The sequence below is a fragment of the Oculina patagonica genome, chromosome 14 (assembly GCF_052425735.1).
Source record: "Oculina patagonica isolate OP01 chromosome 14, crgOcupat, whole genome shotgun sequence".
Lineage (NCBI taxonomy): Eukaryota > Metazoa > Cnidaria > Anthozoa > Scleractinia > Oculinidae > Oculina > Oculina patagonica.
The window spans coordinates 15,851,772-15,875,308 of NC_135771.1; the positions used below are offsets into that span (position 1 = coordinate 15,851,772).

The following is a 23,537-nucleotide window of genomic DNA, read 5'->3' on the forward strand; positions in this document are numbered from 1 at the left end:
TGTTTTTCTGTATACTGTAACATGTCTACAATGCAGCACAGGTAATTATTCCATCTGAAATATCTTTTGAAAAATCTTGATTTTTACACCTCTCATGTGGAATTGCCCTTAATCGAAGACCACACGCAAAAATTCTGGCACGTTTGAGCAAAAATTCAGGCGCGTTTGAAGGAAAAAACGATTTTTCATCTTAAAAGTCACTAAGCATAGTTTTGCATCAAGCTATTCAATTATAGAGCTATTATTTTGTTACTGTTTTCTTAAAACTTAGGGATGTTGCTAAGGGCTGGCTGCCGGCTAATTAAACCACCTGAAATTTTACATGAAAACAAAGACTTTGGTAAACTTTTAGAGCTGCCAAGGCCAGAAAAGCCAGCTGGACTTGTTTATGAGCCGGCTTAGTGTTTTCTTAGCTACATCCCTGGAAACTAAATTGTTTTTGTCTGTACTAGGTTTTTGCTTTGAAGTTGACTTACCCACAACCTGTTACTCACTGGAACGTCAAGGAATTAAGACAGGCTGTCATCAATGGACCCCTTCAGCATCCTGGGTGAGAATACATGCTTGCTGATACAATATTTTATCATTTTGTGTTTCTTATTGATAATTATTCAGGGATACATGCACAAAGTCATGTAGATCTGTTAGCTTGAATTAATACAGGCCCAGTGTTGCCATGTGTCAAGAAATGGTCAGGGAAAAATCAAAAATAAAATTCAAGATTCAAGGTCAAGTTCTGGGTCAGGAAAAATTGACATTTTGAAGAAAAGTCAGGGAAAGTTTGAATAATATTATAATGCAGCTGATTTTGTACAATGCTGATGGCTGGAAAAAACATTTCAGGTGAAATAATTATGTCATCTCAGCATTTTTTCTTGGAAGTGGAGGCTGGAGGCCGCTACTATATCTGACATTATGGTTAGGAATATTTTATTTTTATCATGGAAAAGTTAGGGAATTTTGAAAACTGATGTCTGAGGCAACCATAAGGACCTATAGTACTGGTAAAAATACTTGAAACAGGTTCTTGTTGGAGATTTAATCATTGTCATTTGTCATTCAACAGGGCTACCCTGGTAGAACATGAAGATGGTAAACGAACTCTTCTCAGTAAAACTGATCCCAATCAAAGACAAGCTATTGCAAAACGTCTGTTAACACCTTCAACTGACATAAAAACACGTGTTAGTCCTTGTAAAAAGGTAATGATCACCATGTTGATATTTAACTCCAGAAGTGCTAAATTTACAAGTTATTTGAACAATACCAAGCAATTTCATTAAAATGGGCAAGTACGCTGTGCACCATCTTTCTACCATGTACAGTGTAATAAAGGTGGTGCCCAGTCTTCAACATATCAATGTTGTCGCTGCTGTTTCACTGTCACACTGAGAACTTGCAAACCAATTACAAAATTTTGAAGTTTTTTTACCATTCTTTAATTATAGCTTATTACTCTCACCAATTTTGCAGTCAAAAACCATCTTCGTCAATCTTGTTCCCAGATTTTTCTACATCTTACCAGCTCATATCCTCTTGCAGAAATGTCAATAGAATTTATTAATTTACTTGATTTACATATACTGCTATGTGGTGGTAACAATTATTGGCTTATTCCTAGAATACCAACTGAAGATAAAATTTTCATGTGAGAACACAAACACAAAGAAACATGGATTAAAGAGGATAAACTTGAATGTGTTTGACTAATCTTTTCTTTTGTTCTTATCACGTAACAGGTCTATCGGCACCTCCAGAATGGCGATGTATTGCTGCTAAACCGACAGCCAACATTGCACAGACCAAGTATGATGGCCCACAAGGTAATAATGAAGTAGTTATAGTAAGTGCCAAATAAAATGACAAATGACATTTATGCATAATGAAGTCATCAAAAACCACTAATCTTAAAAATCTGTTATGCTTACTTAATCTCCTTGCAAAATGCTCTTGATAAAATTGAAGTCTTTTGAAATGGTTTTTCTGTGCTTTGCTTTTAACTATAAGATGTCTTAATAAGTGATGAAATTGTTTTAATTTTTTTGTGTGCTTGCTTCAAGGCTCGTGTACTTCCTGGAGAGAAAACCATTCGCCTTCACTATGCTAACTGCAAGTCTTACAATGCTGACTTTGACGGTGATGAGATGAATGCTCATTATCCTCAGAATGAATTGGCAAGGGCTGAAGCCTACAACTTAGGTTAGTGATCATGGACTTAGATGATCACCTAAAACCCGTGTCCTAAGAATTCTACTATACATCAGCTTACTGTCAAACTCACACTTACTGTACTGTAGGCAGAGTGTATGAGAAGAGATTATCAGTGGGCTGATAGTGCCTGCCAGAAGCATGTTTGCTAAGTTCTTGAAATGATGATTAATGAAGCTAAAACAGAATATCAAGTTGGAAAACCAAAAACCAAACATAACACAAGATCATAGGCTTTCTCAGATCATTGCATGGCTCAGGATCGCTTGTGAGGAGACAGTTTTCTCAGAGCCCACATTACCATGCTAGAGTAAGAGAACCTAAACGATCATCTACCACGTGTTATGTGGTCTGTATGCTGAATAGGCTGCAACATTGACAATCATCTGAGTGCGGTTGTTCAAAGGATGGTTAATGCTATCCACCAAATAAATCACTATCCAGTGAATAGTGTAGTTTGTTTTGCCAACATTTGTCTGCTTGATAGCGATTTATCCAGTGAATAGCGTTATCCACCATTTGAACAACTGGCCCCTGATGGATAAAATATGTGAAAACACTCTATTTCTCCAAGATAGTTTTTTAACTGTTCTCTGCTGTGTTGAACTGCACTGTGTGACCATCATCAGTAACTTTCACGTAAAATATTAGAATTTAGCTACACATTGTGTTGATTGTGCTTGTGCAAAATCAACACACCAAGTGTTTTCCATTTGGATTAAAAAAATCTACACTGTTATTGAAGAGATGTGCCTTTCAGTCCTGAAGAGTATTTTTTTTGTAATTTGATTTGATCAGCCAGCACAAATTTCCAGTACTTGGTTCCTAAAGATGGTACACCACTCAGTGGACTGATTCAGGATCACATGGTCGCTGGAGTGAGGATGACTGTAAGAGGATGCATGTTTAACAGGTTAATCAATTTTCTGCTTGAATTTTATGTGGCAAGTGGTACAGCCCTGAGTCCTGGCTGGGGTAATTACTGCATTGTGTTCTTGGTCAAGACACTTTGCTGGACTAGCTTCCCATCCAGAGAGGCCTTCCAAAGGGGCTTCTGATGTTGCTTTGTCACTTGTTTCCAACCCAAACGTTGTGGCTTGGCAAATATGCACCCTTTCAGTGCTAGTTTCTGTTAGCTGTTGGCGCTCCGGAACAAGATTGTCGCTTCATTTTTACGGTAGCTTTTTTGGAGCAAAATCGCCTGCTGCCAAAACCCTTAGAAGGTCTCTCCACAGAGGAGTAGAAATTTCTCAAGTCGCTTAATTTTATGGAAACTGGGATAGGCTCTGGACTGATGGGCGACTAGGCTCAAACAGACTTTACCTTTACTTAGACAATAATGCTCAGACATGTGCTCTTATAGTTTCATTCTCATTGTGAATGCTCGTCCGATGAGACTAACATTATCCTTTATATTAACTATCATTTTACAGGCCACTTAAACAATCACTTGATATTATCACAAAATAACTCTGTTAATTATGTAGGTCAGACTACCAGCAGCTTGTGTTCAGTGCTCTTAGCTTCAAGAACAGTAAGATCAAGCTGTTGAAACCATGCATTATGAAACCTTGTGAACTTTGGTCAGGGAAGCAGGTTAGTTCTTGTCTTACTGCTTCGCTTCTAAAAAGTGGTAGTAAAGGTCCTCACCCCTTAATGATGTCTGGCTTGACCCAACTGGCACTTGAGCGGAAAATAAAACCTTACCCTCTCCAGTTACTAGGTGATTGGAAACTCTGATGGGGAGTTTTAAGAGAAATTATGAAGTAAAACGGGAAATATCACAGGTGGGGGGGGGGGGGGGTTGCTCAAGCCAAAAAACCTTATGTGGACTTCAGGGATATGGAAATTTTCTAGAACAATGCAGTGAAATCAAATTCATTCACTTCTTAAACTTTGAGTTAACAAAAACTTCTTTATTCTTTTTTATCCTTTATTAGGTTGTCTCAACAGTCTTGCTTAACCTCATTCCAAATGAAGCTAAGCTACTGAGTATGCAGGGAAGAGCCAAAATAGCAGGAAAAGTGAGTCATACAGAACATTAATAACTAATATACATCTTCTTGATGTCTGTAGATGCCAAACTGAAGTGCTATCCATAACAAAATCATACAAGTTTTGTCATAGTTGCGATTTCTTGTGTTTTAACTTGATGAGTTAGTACTCATTTCCAGAAAATAATTATTTAATAAGTTACCCGCTAACCATTTTAACTTGATGGTCAAGAAACCAAAAAATCTTCTAAAGTTATTGTTCAGGCATGACATCCAGGTGTAGAAATGTTGGTTGAATTATTTCAAGTTTGAGTTATTGATCTCGGTTATTTATTGATTAATTCTCACCACCTTACATTTGATTGTTATTAATATTCCGTAGTGAAATTTGTTGCTGTTCATACTGAGATAGAAGAAAACTGTCTTGATTCAGTTTGCCATAAATTTTTATAATCGTATCTTAGCTATTAAAAGCTATTATTTATAATTAAATATGTAGGTCACCTTAATCTCCATTTCCCCTTTTATACTGTTAATATCTTATCCTACATTACATACTTAGTTTGTCCACTTGCCTTTAAGAATTGGATCACTGGTAAACCCAAATCACAGTTTCTTGGATTACCATTGCTGAAGGGTGATGACATGTCTGAAGCTGAGGTAATTTGTTGGATAAGTTACCCAATATAAATTGAAACCAATTCTCCACGGTAGTAAAAAGAAGAGATCTGCGATGAGTCTCATTTTCCCGTCGCTTGTGGGACCATTACTTGGGACAGAACTAAAGATGAGAAGCCATATTAATTGTCACCAGTTACATGTAGGTCCCCACAAGTGACTCGGAGATTGAGACTCTTTTAACTTTGTAGTTTTTAATAAGTTTTAGGTTTTATTAGATAGAGGGCCACAGGTTTACTTTCAAGTGTTGTTCACTATTTAGTGCCACCCTCTATAAATAAAGATCTTTGCTAGACTCGCCCCAGATTTCTTCTCATTCTCAAAGTGGCAGATAACCTTTCTTAAACAAGCCAAATAGTCTCTCAACTTAAACTTGTAACTGCTGGATGTCATGTATTCATGTTAATATCAAGGTCAGGTTTCTGATCATATCGCACTCTGACAGAAAGTTGTATTGTGGAATGTACTTCTTATTTTGTGAATGCAGGTGGTGATTCGGCAGGGACAACTGTTGTGTGGTGTGCTGGACAAAGCACATTATGGACCCACTCCATTCAGTTTGGTGCACTGTTGTCATGAGGTATGAATGTACATTGTATACCAACACTTTGTAAATCTGTACAGTCAGCATATTTGTTTTAAAATACTCAGAGTAAAATGATTGAATTTATACAGAACTTGGTGCTATTCAAACAAACTTGTAGCTAGACTGTTTTGACATCTTGCAAGTCTCTTAGTCTGTATAATTTATTCCATTCAACAACTGCATCGCTAAATGGAAGTTGGGGTGCCTGGGACATCCAGGAGCTTCCACTATTGGCAGCCAGTTCCTAGATGGAGACTGCTCTCATGGCTGGCATATCCTGGCAACCCAGCCATGAGCCGCCATGCAGAAGGAAGGAGGACAGGCACCCATCACACTGATTAAACAGTGGAAAGGGAGGGAGAGAAGGGGGAGAACAGACTGAACATTTAACTCCCGGCAAACAACACTCCACTGGCCAATGCAAAAACACACCTGAAATCAAGAGCACATGGAGCCCGGGAACGTGGGCATATCCAAAACAACGCTGATGCTCTTTGTTGTTAGCTCTGTTAACTTGCATTTAACTGCATATAACTTTTCTCTTTTAGTTGTATGGTGGCACAATAGCTGGCGACCTACTCACTGCATTAGCCAGAGTGTTCACAACTTTCCTCCAGTTTCAAGGCTTCACTCTTGGTGTTGAAGACATCTTGGTCAAAGAGAAAGCTGATAAGAAAAGACGCAAATTTATGAAGAAGGGAAGAGTGTCTGGAGATGAAGCTGCTAGAGAGGCTCTTGGTCTGCCTGATGACTGCGACAGGTATGTTAGTTTCATTGTGTTATTGGTCACTTGAGGACAGTGACACATTTTTTGTCTAGCATAAATGGAAAAGTCAAAAAATGGATAAAAATATGGATAAAAATATGGATAAAATCTGTTGCTATTATTTATGTTATTATTGTATGCTTTATGCCTTTTTGAGCGGTTTTCACTTGAGTGTCAAAAGAAATTTGTGTTTGCTTTGTTTTTACGTAATTATCCGTAGTAATTGGTTTAAAAATCTTGGGCCTCTTTCTTAGCCAATCAGAACTAAAACCAAAACCAATTGTGTCTCGCTCATGCACGTTTTCCAGCACCTTGTGCCGGCTTCATGTATTTGCTTTCGAGTTTTAATTGGTTCAGTGAATTGTCTGTGTCCTTTGTGATTGGCCAGAGTAATTATTTTGCTTTTGGTTTTATAACACTCAATTGAAGAACTGCTCTATGCTGTTACAGGTCAACTTTGGAACAAAAGCTACAGGAGGCTCACCATCATAAAGATGGAAGTGATATGAAACAGCTAGACCTGAGCATGAAGAAGAAAACAGACCATTACCAAGACCTCATCCACAAGGCATGTATTCCCTTGGGTCTACTCAAGAGATTTCCAGACAACAATCTTCAGCTGATGGTCCAGTCAGGAGCCAAGGGTTCGTCAGTCAACTGTATTCAGATTTCATGTCTACTGGGACAGATTGAACTGGAAGGACGACGTCCACCTCTCATGCTCAGTGGAAGATCTCTGCCATCATTCCTGCCCTATGATACTAGCCCCAGGGCTGGGGGCTTTGTGGATGGACGGTTCTTGACAGGAATTAGGCCTCAGGAGTACTTTTTTCACTGTATGGCTGGAAGAGAGGTATAACAACACAAATATGATGCTTAGATTGAAATGAAAGTAATTTTAGAGGGATTTTTGATTGACTATTCAGGGTTTGGGGAGACACAGTGGCCTTATGGTTAGTATGCTAGACTCTGGATTGAGCGTCAAGGTTTGAGCCCTGGCATAAGTCATTGTGTTGTGTTCTTGGGCAAGACACTTTACTCTCATAGTGCCTCTCTCCACCCAGGTGTAAAAACAGTACTGCAAACTATTGCTGGGGGTATGCATCCTGCATCCAGCGGGGAGTAGACAGTCGGCAGACCTTACTCAAAATGCAGTGCGATTAAAATGGCATGACGTCCACGGGAGAGCTGTAAATTAACTGCGGCCCCTGATAAAACCCTGAGACCTCCCCAAATTCAGGAGAGCAACCACAGGGCTCGAAATTAGCGCTCGCCCACTCGCCCAGGCGAGTGTGAAAACTGTCGGGCGAGTACAAATCACGGATCACTCGCCCCGTTTGGCGAGTACGATTTTCATATCCAGTATTACTAGTATTAAATTTTTCAAGAAAAAAGGCGTAACATTTACTTTTCACTTCGAATTAATCCACACTGTCCACAAGCGGATAGCCTACCAACATTCTGAAATCTCCAACAAAGCTGCGTTCGAGTTCGTAAACAGACAAAAATGGCTTCCTTTTAGTGATTGTTACATGATGGACGTACCTTTACAAAGTAATACCTCTGGATACAGGCGCGTAGGAGGGGGGGTTCGAAGGGTTCGAACGAACCCCCTTTGGAGGTCAATAATGGAGGACTGAAAACACAAACTGTTGATTTTCAGAGTATTAAATTGTTAGGAGAATGGATCCTTGCAGAAGTACATAATCTAGTACATACATACACGCGCCCCAATGCTAGATGTGGACTTCTAGATTATGTACTTCTGATCCTTGTGATCCTTGCAGTCAAAATAATCCCATCGTTGAAAAAATATTTCCTTAACAGGCGTTCAGGATTTGATAAATGGAGTATGAATAGACAAAAGGCGAGGATTACAATTTCGGGGGACCCAGGTGATACGTGTATTTAGTGCATATTGATGCTTAGAACGCCGCTTTTAGTACATTGACGGTGGAGCCGGGGGGTTGGGGCTTAACCTTTTACCCTGAGATGCCTTTGCAGCACATGTCAAAATTTTGGAAAACGTGTACTAAGTCGGTATGTATGTATGTATGGATGTATCAAGTTAACAAAACGCCAGAAATATTGTTGTTATGACTAAAAATGGTCTGTTATTTAACACTACATCGAGTTTGAAATATTGACGTAGACAATGCTGAAAATAGCATTTTCGGGCCTCTAGATTTCAAAATATTCTGGGGGACATGCCCCCAGACCCCCCTAAAGGCAAGCGCCTTCGGTGCTCGTATTAAATAATCCCCTTAATAAATGTTCCTGCCAATACGAACACCCTTTCAAAAACCTCAGCTACGCGCTTGCGGACATAAACACGCTAACTCCTAACTCGTCTACCGAGCCGCGAAATGCGGCAAGATCGCTATTTTCCGATTTTCTTGCCTCTTTTTCCGCACAATTTCGACACTTTGCATTTGGGAAGACGTTTCAAATTAAAAACTGCATTTCAACTTTTGAAGTAAGCGTGCTCATGGCTTATTAAGGAGTAACGTCTATTTTTGGCGATTTTCATTGAAAAAAATAGATTGCAGTCTGTATCGCAATTGATCACTGACGGTGGCACGATGAGTATCGAACGTGATTTAAAATTTAAGATATATATTTCAATTTTTTGTGGGAGGTGAGGGGCTAAATTTTCCTTTCTTAAATGGAGGAGACTGGGCGAGTGAAAATTGATCTGGGCGAGTGCAATTTGAAGGTCACTCGCCCAGATGGCGAGTGCTCCGAAATTTTAGTTTCCAACCCTGCAACCACTGGCCAGGGAATATTGTCTTGAGTTTAACCTTGCCTAAATTTCAGATAGCCTCATATAAGCTCCGTCTTGAGTGTATGGGTCACTGGGCTTGATGCAGACTTTACTTTGTCATTCAGGGTTAAGAGAAATTTAATCTTTAATTCCAGCTTGCCCTTCTACAAACACCTCTCAAATTTTACTTGCCCAGGGCAGTTGCATGCTTGCATTGTCTCAGTTTACTTTTTTCATCAGACGAATTGCCTCGGGGCCTTTGCCCATCAGTAAAGTGAAAATGAAATGTTGCTTGCCCAGCAGGAAAATCTACTTGTCACAGACAGCCAGACACCCTGAACCCTGCTTTTTTATCTTACTGCAAATATCTAATGTGCAATTTTTCACAAGTTAGATAGCTGAGAATTAATATTCTTTAAGTTATTTTGCTCAGTAGCTCAGTACTGTATATGACCCCGCTCTTCTGCTCGCTTCGCTCGCGTAACCCCACTCAGGAGCCTCTGGCTTTGCTCGCGTAACCCCACAGTTCGCAGGCTATCCACCAATGAGGCCCATAATGTCAATTAACAATGACTTAAAGTTTGTTGTTGTTTTCATAAAGGGTCTTGTAGATACAGCTGTGAAGACAAGTCGCAGTGGTTACCTTCAGCGCTGTCTTATTAAGCACCTGGAAGGTCTGCTTGTCAATTATGATCTAACAGTGCGGGATAGTGACAGCTCTATTGTGCAGTTTTATTATGGTGAAGATGGCTTGGACGTCATGAAGACTTCATTTCTGTCTGAAAAGCAATTTCCATTTATGGCAGGCAACTACAAGGTTTGTATTTTGTTGATTAACAGAATAGCTAGCAAGTAAAATTTGCCCATAAAAAAGCATCTTCTTTAGCTTTTCAGGTGTTTCAAAATGTTTTGAAGTAGGCATCAGCAACTGGAAGAGTATGTGGCTGTGACAATGTCGAGCTAGTGAGCTTGTTTATCACAAGCTGATTGCTTTGACCAGAGTAACCGCAACATAATATAATCAAGTCAGAAGCTTATGGAACTCTGGCAACTACCGGCCTGTTTTGAAAACCCTGTATTTTACTGTTTTTGGCTGTGTTTTTATCACATAATTTTTTATTGCATAAAGTAGTGCTTTACAGCACCTCTTTTCTTTCTGTTTTCTATTTCCTTAGAAATTTATTTTTTACTTTTATAATTAATTTTAAAACATTTCACTCTTAAGGTGGTACATATGGCTGAAGCGCAAAAAAAAAAATTTCTCGCAGTTTGGCTTATATTGTACCTTTTGTGTAGTTATGTTGTTATTTTCGGAGTAGAGGCTCGCTGTCCGCTTTTTTTTTTGGAGAAAGCGAAGATTAAAATTTGTTGTCAGGTCCGCCATTTTGAGCCGCCATTTTGAAATTTTGCGTGTTTACTCGCTTCCGGTCTCGCGAACTGCAGGATGCCATCGAAGCTACAGCAAAGCATCAGGCATTGAAAGCTCAGTTAAATCTAAAACAACCAGCTATAACAACAGTGAATACCAATATATTCTCTCATAATACTTTAATATCTCAAATGGTGAAGCTAAATGTATAAACAACCCGTGCTGGGACATGGACACAATCACACAACGAAAAGCGTACTGCGACCAGCAAATAAAAGCTGACAAGTCAATTGAGAAATGTAAGTTTAGACCAGTTTATCTTGCAACTACTTACATGGCCATTTCGGCGAAAATAATTCCACCTTTATTAGAGTATCTTCATACGTATTAACCGCCAGATCGATCTTGGTTCATTATGAATATATCCCCGGCCAATCCACAACTGAATGTCTTCGTGGGATGTTTTCTCGACGTGGGCTTTTAAGCTAAAATCGAATGTTGATTAGGCCACAACAGCAAAGAATAAACTTCACGTACTACACGAAAAAACGGTTCGGAAACATCTTTGAATTCTTTCCAGCTAATGAAGCATTTGAACCAGCCAGAATACTTTTCATCTTGTCGCGATCGATCGTACGGAAATTATACGCGCGTCCAACTCCTTTTGTGTGTGCTGTAAACACAAGAGAACGCCACTGTTGTCGCAGGATATTTCGCTTATCTTTCACAGACTATTTCCACCGAAAAAATTACAAGATTATAGGCTGAAAAACAGCAGAACTTGAATCGCCACAGCGAAGCATCTAAATACTCTTGCGTGTGCACTCGATATGTTTACTCGAACACGCGCGATGCTTATGCGTAATGACAAGTGCGCATTGTTACCGCTGACAAAAGGATCACAGTGCCATTGTTTATGGCGGTTGCTAGGGACTCTCCTTTTGTTTCTCTCGAGGACACGTAGCACGCTCGAAATACGTCATTTTCTTCGTTTCTTCCACGAAATACGTGACCCAGAAGCCAATGCAGCATGGACAACTGAAAACAAACATGGTGGACAAGAATTGTGCAAACGAAGCCACAAAAACAGGCAAAATTCGACGGATTCTCAGCATGTGTGAGACGAAAATAGAAATATTTTCCATGCGTTTTATTGAATTCTTGTAAAATTTGGCAGAGATAATACACACAAATGGAGCTAAGTTCCCTGACTTAGCCGACATTTTTCGTAGTATCGGATCGATATTATGCCCGATTATGATATGACACGTGACTGGTTTAGAGATGGCCAATTATTTTCCGTAAGAATAACAACTGGATGTCGGCTAAGTAACAGAAGAATTGTTTTTATACAGGTATTTGATAGTACAAAGAAGAAAGCTATTCAAAGAAAAGAAATGGAGAAAATAAAGTAATTATTATTTTGAGTGACATTTTAAGGTGTCAATTTTCACACCTTTATGACCGGAAATCGAAAAATTTGAATTCAAATTTGGATTCTACGGTAAATTTACTATAGAATAGTGAATTTAGGAATTTAAACAAAGTTAATAAAATATCTAAAATGGGCTCTTTTTAGACGCATTTTAGCCATATGTACCACCTTAACAACATGCAACTCGAGTGCTTTGCACTTGGAAGATTCCCTAACACCAGGTTACAGATGAACCAGAAAAATTAAAATTTACTATATTTAGAGAGGAAGCGACATCAGCTCTTGCTGGTTTTCATGCAGGTCCTTTATGCAGGTCGAATTGGAATTTGGAAATGTTGGGTTTTTTCCCAGGAGGGAGGGAAACCAGAGGACCAGGAGAAAAACCCTTAGAGCAAGGACGAAAACCAACAACAAATTCAACGCACTTATGACGCTGAGTCGGAGAATTGAACCCGGGCCACATTGGTGAGAGGCGAGCACTCTCACCACTGTGCCACCCCTGCTCCCCACTTCCCTGTTCTGTAAAGGTGTGCACACCTTTGGGCATCTAAGGTTTCAGTAGCACTTTGCAGTGGCATATGCATGTAGCTCTTTGTCAAGTTATATACCCATGTTATGTTGTTAAGAACCAGCGTGCAAAGAAGTGCATGTCTGATAGCCCGTGGTTTCACTTGCCCAATAGGCAAGTGAAATTTTTCAGGGAAAATTTTTGACGAAATTTATCATGCTTATATGTATTTTTTGGGCTAGTGAAAATGACTTTCGGGCTAGTACATCCTGGCTTGGAAAATTGAATTTTTTTGCACCCTGAGAACTAACAATGGTCTTCAGTTTAACCACATGCCCTTCCCTTTTAAAAAAATTGAGTGCTCCCCTCTCTCCCTGCCCCAGTGCTTTCTCGATTTTTTTGTTTCAAAAGTCATTCTTGTTATGTACAGTTTGCTAGGCAATTTGTGTATTATCGTTGTGAGAAATAAATTTGGTATTGTATATTATAATATATATTCTTGACTAGTTCTTATCATGTGTTACTTAATATTGTAAAGAGAAATTCCAACATGATTGCTCAGTTGTTCACACATAAGACACTGTACTGACAACTGCATTAATTTTATTGAAAGAGAAAACAGCAATGATGACGAGATGATTGCCCCCAGAATATTCTTCTGTGATTACTTAATCTGTACTATTGTACGTCTGAGCTGTTTTCACATGTGAATCGTTGTCGAAAAAAGTGAAAAAGCACATTGATAGTAGTGGGTTTTTGAAAAGAAAAAAATTCAAAAAGGGCAAACTGGAAAATTGAATTGTTTTGCACCCTGAGAACTCACAAAGGTCTCCAGTTTAACCACATGTCTTTCTTTTGTTATGTATATACCCACAGGCTTTCTTGCAGCAGTTGAACCCTAAAGCACTTGTTCCACATCTTGAATCAGAGAAGGCACCAAAACAGGAAGAAAAGGTACAATTTACAAGACAGTACAAATACATTACCTGCTTTGTCAAGTTAAGTACAATAATTGTAAGACAGAGATGGGGTGTTTCCATTCTACACAAGTTTGCCAGTTTAGTACAGATTCTGAAGAGAATGAGGTTTGGGTATATGCTGGTTTCACAGTATGCTATCAGTATGGATTCCTTTTAAATATCTTCTTTACCATATTGGGCGAAGATGAATACAGAAAGGCAGTGAAACGGTTGTCTTTTTTTAGAAGTAAGCAATATCAAGGAAAATGGATTTCACGAGTTGGAGTATACAAAAGGGTGGGAAAATGGCCACTTAGGAAAAAGGACCTTTCAAAATATCTTGAACAGACCTACTAACCAATCAATTCAAAATGGTGAAAAGAGATACAGTAAGCCTTTTGGAGGTAAAGAGTGGGGTACCATTTTCTATCAAAGATGTATCACATAGAGGATATTACATGGTTGCGCGGAGATATGAAATTTATCTTCGAGTGTTCAAATCTATATCTCACGAGTGAGCGCAGCGAACGAGTGAGATATCGGTTTTGAACACGAGAAGATAAATTTCATATCTCCAAGCAACCATGTAATATTCTGTTTATTATATAGACCAACTAATTACGATGTTTTGGCGATTTTCCGAAGATTTCCGAGGATTTTCCGAAGATTTCCGAAGATTTTCAAAATGTTGTCTGAAGGTCGTACGAATGTTTCCGAACATTTTCTGAAAATTTCCGAAGATTTCCGAAGCTAACCGAAGATTGCCGAGGAAGATCCGAAGATGTTTCGACTTAATATCGATAAACTTTGGCTCATTGAGCTATGAAACGTGGCAAACTGCGAGATGATTGGTCAAAAATGATATCCACACATGTGTGGATACCATTGATATCCACACATGTGTGGATACCATTTTTCTCGATTTGCTACCACTCGCTAAAGCACTGCATTCTATATAATAATCAGATATATCTACTCAGCTCTTGATATCCCACTATTCAGATCTGCTAGTGGACAGAAAACCTTTTACTATCAGGTTGTTAGTCTTTCGAACTCTCTGACACCCGAACTTAAACTTTGCCAATTCCAGAGAGAATTTAAACAATGCTTGAAGCGTCTACTTTTAATGGAATTCTTATGTTAATTAATTTTGATTTTTATTTTATTCATAGTATATTTACAATATGTATTTATAGGTTTAAGTATATGTATTTATTTAACTCTGAAAAGCCTCATCAGGGATGGGTTAATAAAATTTGTATGTATGTATAATAGGAGTACCTTTTTGTCAAAAATGTTTGAACCTTGGGGCAGAGCCTCCCCTCATTGAGTACTCCCCCCCTCCCCCACCCAGTGCTTTCATGGTTCTTTTGTTTCAAATGTCATTCTCCTTATGCCATGCAGTTTGCTATGCAATTTTCCTATTATCTTTAGTTGTGAGAAATAGATTTGGTATAGTGTATTATTCTTGACTAGTTAGCTTGAATATTGTGAGAAATTCCAACATGATTGCTCAGTTGTTCACAAGTAAGGCACTGTACTGACAACTGCATTCATCTTATTGGGAGAGAAAACAGCAATGATGACAAGATGATTGCCCCCAGAATATTCTTTTGTGATTACTTAATCGGTACATTTGTACGTCTGAGCTGTTTTGGTGCATGTGAATCATGTTGTTGTAATCACTGGCATTTCCACTTATTGTAAGTTTAGCAGTGAAAAAGCACATCTGGCAACAAAACCGACAGTTTGGAGGTCCCCTGTTTTATGAGTCAAATGAGTCTATCATAGGCGGCAGAGCAGGGGGGCTGTAGCCCCCCCACGTTTTAGTGCTGAAAATATCGCGAGCGCTGTGTAAAATTGGTTTGTCAAGATATTCTGTCTCGTGAGTGAGTTCAAACATCTTCGAAACTTCCTTGGAGGTCTTCGGAAAACTTTGTTTATCTTCGGAAAAGTTCAAAAATGATCGAAAACATTTGTATGGCCTTCGAACAACAATTGGAGAATCTTCGGAATTCTTCGGTCTAGAAACTGCTTAAAAAAAACAAAAGGATGATAGAACGGAAAAAAGTTGCTCCAAATATGAAAACCTGCTGAGTATTTTTGGGACAGTCTTAGCCCCCCACATTCCAAAATGCTCCGCCACCTCTGTCTATGAGTCATGTGCCAATGAATGAAGGTGATTTTTTTATACAAACTGGGTTTGTGTTATTTAAACCATGGTCTAGATCTGTCTGTATAAAAATTAGGTTCAGGAGCACAACCTTTGTTTTTGTTTAACGGTAATTCCACTTTGGTTTGCTTGTGGTTAGTTCTACACTGGTTTGCTTGTGGTTAGTTCCACTCTGGTTTGCTTGTTGTTAGTTCCACTCCAGTTTGCTTGTGGTTAGTTCCATGCCAGTTTGCTTGCAGTTAGTTCCACTGCAGTTTGAATTGCTTGCAGTTAGTAACACTGCATTTTGGTTTGCTTGCGGTTAGTTTCAATCTGGTTTGCTTGCAGTTAACTTTTATTTTTCGGTTAGGGCAGGACTATTTTCAAATAATAACTTATATTTTAAAATTTGACTCATAGACTCTTGACTCATTGATAAGTTGACTCATAAAATCTTTAATCTTGACAGTTTGACAGACAAAAAGAGGAGAGAAGATTTTAAACTGTAACCAAAGATTTGTTCTTACTCTAAGGATTTTTTAAGGAATTACAAGTAACTCTTGAAGCAAAAATTCCTTTAATAATAGTATTTTTTAAATTCCATTAAAAACAGTCCCTTTCCTCTCTAAGTGAAAATATCAGTTGTTTATTATATAAACAGCAGTGAAATACCAGGAAATCTTTCGCGCGAAAAAATCGTATCTTCACACGTGAAAATAACATGTTATTTTCACATGTGAACATTGTGAAGATATCGATTTCTAAACATTTTCTGACAAGTTTGCCCTGTTTAAATGCTGAATGAGCCAAAGTAAATCAATATTAAGTCGAAACATCTTCGGATCTTCCTCGGCAATCTTCGGATATCGTCGGAAATTTTCGGAAAAGTTCGGAAAATGTTCGGAAACATTCGTACGACCTTCGGATGACATTTTGCAAATCTTCGGAAATCTTCGGAAAATGGTTGGCAATCTTTGGAAAATCGTCAAAAACATCGTAATTAGTAGGTTTATATAATAAACAGAATATTACATGGTTGCTTGGAGATATGAAATTTATCTTCTCGTGTTCAAATCGATATCCCACTCGTTCGCTGCGTTCACTCGTGAGATATTGATTTGAACATTCGAAGATAAATTTCATATCTCCGCGCAACCATGTATTATCCTCTATATCTCAATTCCCCCAGTGTAATTCAAGTTATTTTATTTATTTGTTTTCAGGTGAATAAATGGATGAGAAAAAACCAACAGAATCAACATAAAAGAACTTCACCATTCCTCTGTTTTGCTGCAGACAACTCTGAAGAGACAGAACGTGGTGATCAACGAGGGTTTGGACGTTCAAAGGTATGAGATGACTGTTTACAAAATTCCAACTTGACCAGTTGGTTGTTCATAAGCAAGACACATTTTTTTTTTTTTTTTTTTTTTTATTGAAGAAAATTTAGTAGACTTTACAGTATTAATTATTAAAGAAGAAGACGAAAAGAAAAAAAAATACAATATTGATAATACAAAGAAAAATTTACACAATTTCACTACACATAAGTACAAGTACAAAGTTGGTTTACAACATAATGTTCTTAATACAATTTTTAGTGGAAACAAGAGGAAAAAAGGAAGAAAGTAGGAAAAAAAAGGGCGGGTGGCACATTCTAAGTGGAAACATTTTGAGGCGGAAGAGCGCTTAATGTTGCCCATTTGGATCTAAATTTCGACAAGGTGTTGTTTTTAAAAGCGATTCTGCTTTCACAAAGGATTTTGTCTTTGAGAACGAGATAAAAAATTTTAAAGCTTGGGGGGCTATTATCCAACCAAGCTTGAAAGATGTGATATTTTCCGATGATTAGAACATGGTTAAAGGCGTAGAACTTAGTACAGTCTGGTTTATAGCCGTACAGAATATCTGTCACGTTTAAAGAAACATTCTCCGATCGTTTCTCGTTCCACCAAATAACAATTTCACGCCAAAAATTTTGCGTAATGGGGCATTCATACAAAAGATGAGCTAAAGTTTCGTCGGGAAAATTGCAGCGCTCGCAGCGAGGTGACGTTTTCAGTCCCATTTTAAAAAGACGTTTGTTTGTGGGAAGGATGCCATGAATGATTTTATATTGGAAACATCTAAGTTTGTTTTCTACCGTGACTCTAAAAGGCAATTGGTAGATAGCTTTCGGGGATAAGTTTTTTCCGATTAGTTCTAGTTCTATATTTGGGAGTTTAAGAACTTTCAAAACAAAATGTTCGCGAGCGATTTTGGCAGTGACATTAGAGGGTGTTAGGTCATCTCTGACAGTCTTATTGGAGGGTATTTGCTGGGTATTTAAAAGGGAGTTTTTCCAACCACTAGGGATTGCAGAGAGGAGGCCGAAATATTTTAAGAAATTCACTTTTAGACCATATTTCTTTTGAAATTCGGCTCTGGAGAAGAACCTACCATCTTCCAGAAGGTCGCGTATTTTAACCACACCCTTTTGATACCATGTCAGAAAAAAGATCGGTTTTCCATCTATTCTAATAAATCGGTTTGTTCCAAATGATTTCATTCCGGTATTCATCAGCAGATGAGGGGTCTGTAGAGTGTATCTCCTGCCAAGCAGAGAGTATTTCTTTGTAGAAGGAGGGTAATTCTGAAGGCAGATTTAAGTCATGTATATCAAAGTTACATTCAAAAAGGAAAGTGCCACTGAGGTGGGTTGTGGCCAAGGAAAAGGCAGCGCACCATTTACTATCTCCAGCTTCACATAATCGCTTTGCCCACGCAGCCTTAAGAGATTTGTCCATCATAACAAAGTCAACCATGTTAAGACCACCTTTTTCAAGAGGACCAATAAGAGTGTGCCGTTTAATTTTATCCGGCTTCATTTTCCATACGAACCTGAAGCAAATATCGTTGACTTGTTTACATATGTTGGATGAGACTGAGAGAACAGACGTGTTGTAGACTAGTTTAGAGATGGCGAGAGTCTTGACAATGCATATCCTTCCTATAAGAGTTAGATTTCTCGCTGACCACCTGTTTAAAGTCTTTTTCAGTGATACAATTTTTTCTTCGAAATTGATTCTGCAGCTAACAGCCGGGTCGTAGGCGAAAGCAACACCGAGAGCAATTACGTATTTCTCTGGCCACGAGATATTAAAGAGGGATCGCTTGCCCTTGTTTTGTTTAAGGCTGCCAAGCCACATTCCTTCTGTTTTAGAAATGTTCATCTTAAGACCTGAACACTCTCCAAATTCACTTAGGAGGTTAAATAAGTGGTCTGCAGAAGAGTCGTTAAGTATGAAGGCAGTGATGTCATCAGCATACAGACTTAGTTTTATTTCAGTGTCATTAAGTTTCAGGCCACATATGTTATTATTCTGCCTGATGGATTGGGCCAGCGTTTCAACAGCCAAGACAAATAGCAGCCCTGATAAGGGACACCCTTGCCTGACTCCTCTATGAAGAGAAAATAAATTTGAAGCAAAACCATTATTAAGTACGCAGCTGGAGATGTTAGAATAAAAGACATGAATCCAGTTCTGGAACATTGGCCCAAAGTTCATAGTGTCAATAGCCTCGAATAAGAACTTCCATTCGAGGGAATCGAAAGCTTTTTCGAAATCTATAAATAAAAGCATGCCGGGCAAATTTCGTTTCTCGTACACTTCGATAACATCGGAGATTAAGCGGATATTCTCTCCAATAAAGCGATTTTTAACGTATCCAGTTTGATCGCTATTTATTAAAGTCGGAAGAACTTTCTCTAGTCGATTTGCAATGCATTTGGTTGCAATTTTGTAATCTGTATTTAACAAGGAAATTGGTCGCCAGTTTTTCAGAAGAAGATTATCTTTGTTTTTCTTTGGTATAAGCGAGATCACGCCTCTTCTTTGTGAGATTGACATTTCGCCTTTTTGGTAGGCATCATTAAAGCAGTCAATTAAAGGGCCCACAACATCGTTCCAGAAACATAAATAAAATTCTGCTGTGAGGCCGTCAGAACCGGGAGTTTTGTTTTTTGCAAAAGTTTTGAGAATAGACAGACATTCATCGGCAGTAATAAGACCTTCGCAGATGCTTTGCTGTTTGGCATTTAGTTTGGGTACCATTTCAGGGTTTAGAAAGCGTTTGCTGGGTTCATTAAATGTGCTAACTTCAGGCAATTGTGAAGTGTACAGCGTTTTGTAAAAATGTTCCATTTCCAATAGAATTTCGTTTGGTTCCACTAGGTACTCATTTTTATCTGTTTTCAATTTAGCAATGTGTTTCCTATTGTGAGAGCGCTTTTCCAAATTGACGAAGTACTTGTTATTCCTTTCACCGTGCTCGTACCACCTTACTCTGCTCCTAATTATAGCACCTTTTGTTTTGCGCTCAGATAAGTTTTTCAGTTCCAATTTAACGCTTCTCGCTTCAGTTGTTAAATTCATATCGTTGGGGTTTTTACCGAGGAAAACATTCAGTTCGTTTAATTTTCGAAGTAGATCCATTTCTTTGGTCTTTCTGTTTTTGCTAAGGCGTTTTGCAAATCGTATACAGAAATCCCTTATTTCCATTTTAACCATTTCCCAATAAAGTCTTTTGTCGTCAATGTAACTGTGCTTTTCTTTTGCGTGAATTAGAAAGAATTTCAGGTTTAAGACAAATTCTTCATTTTCAAGGAGGGAATTGTTGAATTTCCAAAATCCTGGACCAGGTTTTTTCTGTGAATTTTCGTACTGAATTTCGACATAGATTGGAGAATGATCGGAATCATGATATGCTTTAACCTCCGTTTTGCATGTGCGCGGCACTAGGTGTTTAGACACAAGCCAGTGATCTAGGCGGCATTGTATTTTGCCAGAACTGTTGCTCCACGTGAAACGCTGGGAGGAGGGATGATGAAATCGCCAAATGTCAACGAGACCCAAAGTGTTGCGAAGGTCGTTTATACTATCAATAACGCTTCTTCGGTTGTTTGTATCTTTTCCTCCCGTCTTATCAACACTTTCAAGCGGGCAGTTGAAATCGCCACCAAGGATGATATTGTCATTAGAGTAGGGTCGCAATTTGTTAGACAATTCATTGAAAAAAGTTTTTTGGAGACTTGGATCATTTGGAGCGTAAATGTTGACAAAACAAAATTCTTCATCTTGTAGCGAAGCTCGAACGAGAAGAAACCTCCCTTTTTTGTCTCGGATAATGTCAGGGTTTTCAATTTTGAGAGTCGGTTTGATTAACACCATCACGCCTCTGCTGTGTTTTGAACCATGGGAGTAGAAAACGTCACCACCCCATTCCGCGCGCCATATGTTTTCAATTTTGTCGTCGCTATAAGTTTCTTGTAAGAAAATTACGTCATATTTACCGTTATGGAGCCAACGAAATAAATTCCTTCGTTTGATCGACTTATTTATACCTCTGATGTTCAGAGAAATACATTTAAAATTCATGTTTACTTAAAAACATCAATTACTGGGCAACAAATGCGCACCGCTCAAAAAGGATATTTCCCAAGAGATGTGCCCGACTACAGCTATTTAAAAACAAAAATAAATTAACATTAAACACACAATAGAAACTAAATGAGCCGACAAGCGGCTTATTGTATAGAAGGGATACTAGAGAATGGCTAAAACTCATGAAGATAATTAAAGGTGTCCCCTCTATGCCTCCCCGCAACCAAATTATTTATTCTGGTTTCGTTCAACGTGATGGAAAAAAAAAATTATGTGCAAGGGCGAAGCCTTATTAAATAAAAGTATCTGGAAAATACATGATTTTAGGCAATACATTAAAACTAGCTGTAACCATAGATAATAAAGAAGTAATTAACCTAGAAATTATCTAAGTCTTCTAAGCTATAGATTCTTTCCGGGGCATCATCAACAGAAATTTTGAAAAAGACTTTACCATCAACTGTCCACACACTGTGCCAATGGTTCAACTTTTTGGCTTTCCAGACTTTGTTGAAAAGTTCGCGGCGTCTTCTGGTGAGGTTCTCATTGATGTATACGACGTCTGCTCCAGGGAAAACATGGTTTAAGCTTTGATTCTTCAACTGCTTGCGAGCGCTGTATAGTGCTTTCTTTGCTTCGTACGATTTAAATCTGGCAATGATTGGCCTGGGTTTGTTTGATTTCTTGTTTGCGGATAACCGGTGGCAGATGTCAATATCATTGTTTCGAATAGGGACATTAAGCACATTTCCGAGCTTAATAATTTGTTCGGCCAGGTTTTCTTGTGAGCTCTCTGGGATTCCATGAAACTCTAGATTGTGTTTTCTCGAGTACTGTTCGACGTCGTCAATCTCGTTGATAGCGGTGGCAAGGTCTTCGGCCATTGTCTCATTGTCTTCTTCGTCTTCTTTGAGATTAGCTTTTAGAGACTTGACTTCTTTCTTTAAGGTTTTGTTTTCTTTTACAAGCTTTTCTACTTCAGCTATATGAAAGCTAAGTGATTCATGCAAGTCGGCGTATTGCTTTCGCAAAGTCTGATTGTCTTCTAACAGTTTGTTGGTATTGTCTTGTATTTGAGTAAGAATCTCGCGCATATCCGCCATTTCGCTGCTGTCAGAAGTTGAATGCATAATTCTTACCGATTTGGCAGGCGGAGTTTTGGAATCAGGGGAGCTGCTGCTGCTGCATCTTTCCTGCCGTTTGCCCCGTAAATAAAAGGTGATAAGGCCTTCCTTGCTTTTATCTTCTTCGGTCATCGGGAAGATAAAGAAACGGACTACGGAAAAGTCCGTCCGGCCGCCATGCTGCCGTATGCAAATTTCTTCAAGCAAGACACATACTGAACTGTCAACTATACTTATTGAAAGAGAAAACAGCAATGATGACGAGATGATTGCCCCCAGAATATTCTTCTGTGATTACTTAATCAGTACATTTGTACGTCTGAGCTGTTCTCATGCATTTGAATCATGTTATTGTAATCACTGGCATCTCATTTTATTTTATTTCCCAGGCTGATTTAATGCTGTTCGAAAAGTGGAGGGAAGCACCGTTACCTGTGCGCAAAAGGTATCATCATGGTTTACATACATGTATAAATACAGCACCTATGTTGAACATCTCATCTTTATTATTTATTACCGAGCTTAAAATTTACCATCTTTATTATTTACTACAAACTTGATGATTTCTACACCCAGGGGGGTACTCCGGCTTGTAAATGACGGGGATGGTCGAAGGATTTTTTTGGGTTTGAAATTTTCGATTACGGGATTTTTTTGGGTTGGAAAATCTGGCAAGTATTTTTTGGGGTGACTTGATTAATATAGGGGATTTTTTTGGTTATTAAAAACGAACTAAAGTGCCCTGGCACGGCCTTGGCGTTTTTATGGTATGATGAATAAACAAACACGAGCGTTCAATTTTTATGGTTTTCTTTGCGTTAGATTACTGCCCCTCCTGGCAAGGGGGGGCAAGGGATTTTTTTGGGTAATGTCGCAAGACTCAGGGATTTTTTTGGGTCCTGAGTTTTGCCTCCATTCGATCATCCCCGTCATTTACAAGCCGAAGTACCCCCCCTGGGTTTCTACATTGCTGATCCTAGCAGTATGCAGGACGCGTGCCACATATCAACCTAGTAAATGGCCCAGCTCACAACGAGTCTCTCGTAGCTCAGTTGGTTAGAGCGCCCAACCAGTATCTGGGAGGCCATGGGTTCGATTCCCGTTGGGGACTCAGAATTTTTCTTAATCCCATGCTCGTGTCATGTTGAACATCTCATCTTTAATACAGCACCTTACTAGTTGTAGTGGACACTCTAACCACTGAGCTATGAAAGATTTGAAAGGTCATGGGTTGACTCCTGTTGGGGGCCTCAGAAATTTTATTTTCTAAGTACTGATTTAACATTGGAACCCTTCTTCGTTGATTTCACTTTTTCCAAGTCACCATCCCACTAATCATTTATTCGTATTTATCATTTCGACACATTGCGCATTTATGGCAGGACATCTGTCACACATAAGAACCTTGTATACGACTTTGCTCACCATAGCCCAGTGGTTAGAGCATCCAACCAAAATTTCTGAAAGAATATATAGGTTCAGCTCCAATTGGGGGGGGGGGGGGGGGGCAGAAATTTTATTTTCTTATTTATTTGACTGGACAGTGCTTCTTCACTTATTTCACTTTTTCC

At 38.7% G+C, this 23,537-nt stretch overlaps 2 protein-coding genes across 2 annotated transcripts in view; one reads left to right on the forward strand and one right to left on the reverse strand.

The window, feature by feature from the left end:
• Positions 1-23,537, forward strand: part of LOC144638596 (DNA-directed RNA polymerase I subunit RPA1-like) — a 57,483-nt gene that overhangs the window by 14,540 nt on the left and 19,406 nt on the right. Inside the window, exons 7-21 of the mRNA XM_078497785.1 lie at positions 453-550; positions 1,067-1,202; positions 1,740-1,823; positions 2,061-2,199; positions 3,007-3,121; positions 3,696-3,804; positions 4,149-4,232; positions 4,785-4,862; positions 5,368-5,460; positions 6,015-6,226; positions 6,683-7,085; positions 9,598-9,813; positions 13,185-13,262; positions 16,643-16,768; positions 22,356-22,411. Coding sequence (XP_078353911.1) covers positions 453-550; positions 1,067-1,202; positions 1,740-1,823; positions 2,061-2,199; positions 3,007-3,121; positions 3,696-3,804; positions 4,149-4,232; positions 4,785-4,862; positions 5,368-5,460; positions 6,015-6,226; positions 6,683-7,085; positions 9,598-9,813; positions 13,185-13,262; positions 16,643-16,768; positions 22,356-22,411 — 2,027 coding nt within the window. The remainder of the gene's footprint in view (positions 1-452; positions 551-1,066; positions 1,203-1,739; positions 1,824-2,060; positions 2,200-3,006; positions 3,122-3,695; positions 3,805-4,148; positions 4,233-4,784; positions 4,863-5,367; positions 5,461-6,014; positions 6,227-6,682; positions 7,086-9,597; positions 9,814-13,184; positions 13,263-16,642; positions 16,769-22,355; positions 22,412-23,537) is intronic.
• On the reverse strand, positions 21,084-22,154 carry LOC144638656 (uncharacterized). Its single transcript, XM_078497873.1, has one exon. It carries the CDS (start codon positions 22,096-22,098, stop codon positions 21,220-21,222), a length of 879 nt encoding a protein of 292 aa, XP_078353999.1. The 5' UTR covers positions 22,099-22,154; the 3' UTR covers positions 21,084-21,219.

What these genes read in the sequence shown, in the direction of transcription:
- LOC144638656 (XM_078497873.1), bottom strand. Translation starts at nt 22,098, where the DNA reads ATGACCGAAGAAGATAAAAGCAAGGAAGGCCTTATCACCTTTTATTTA.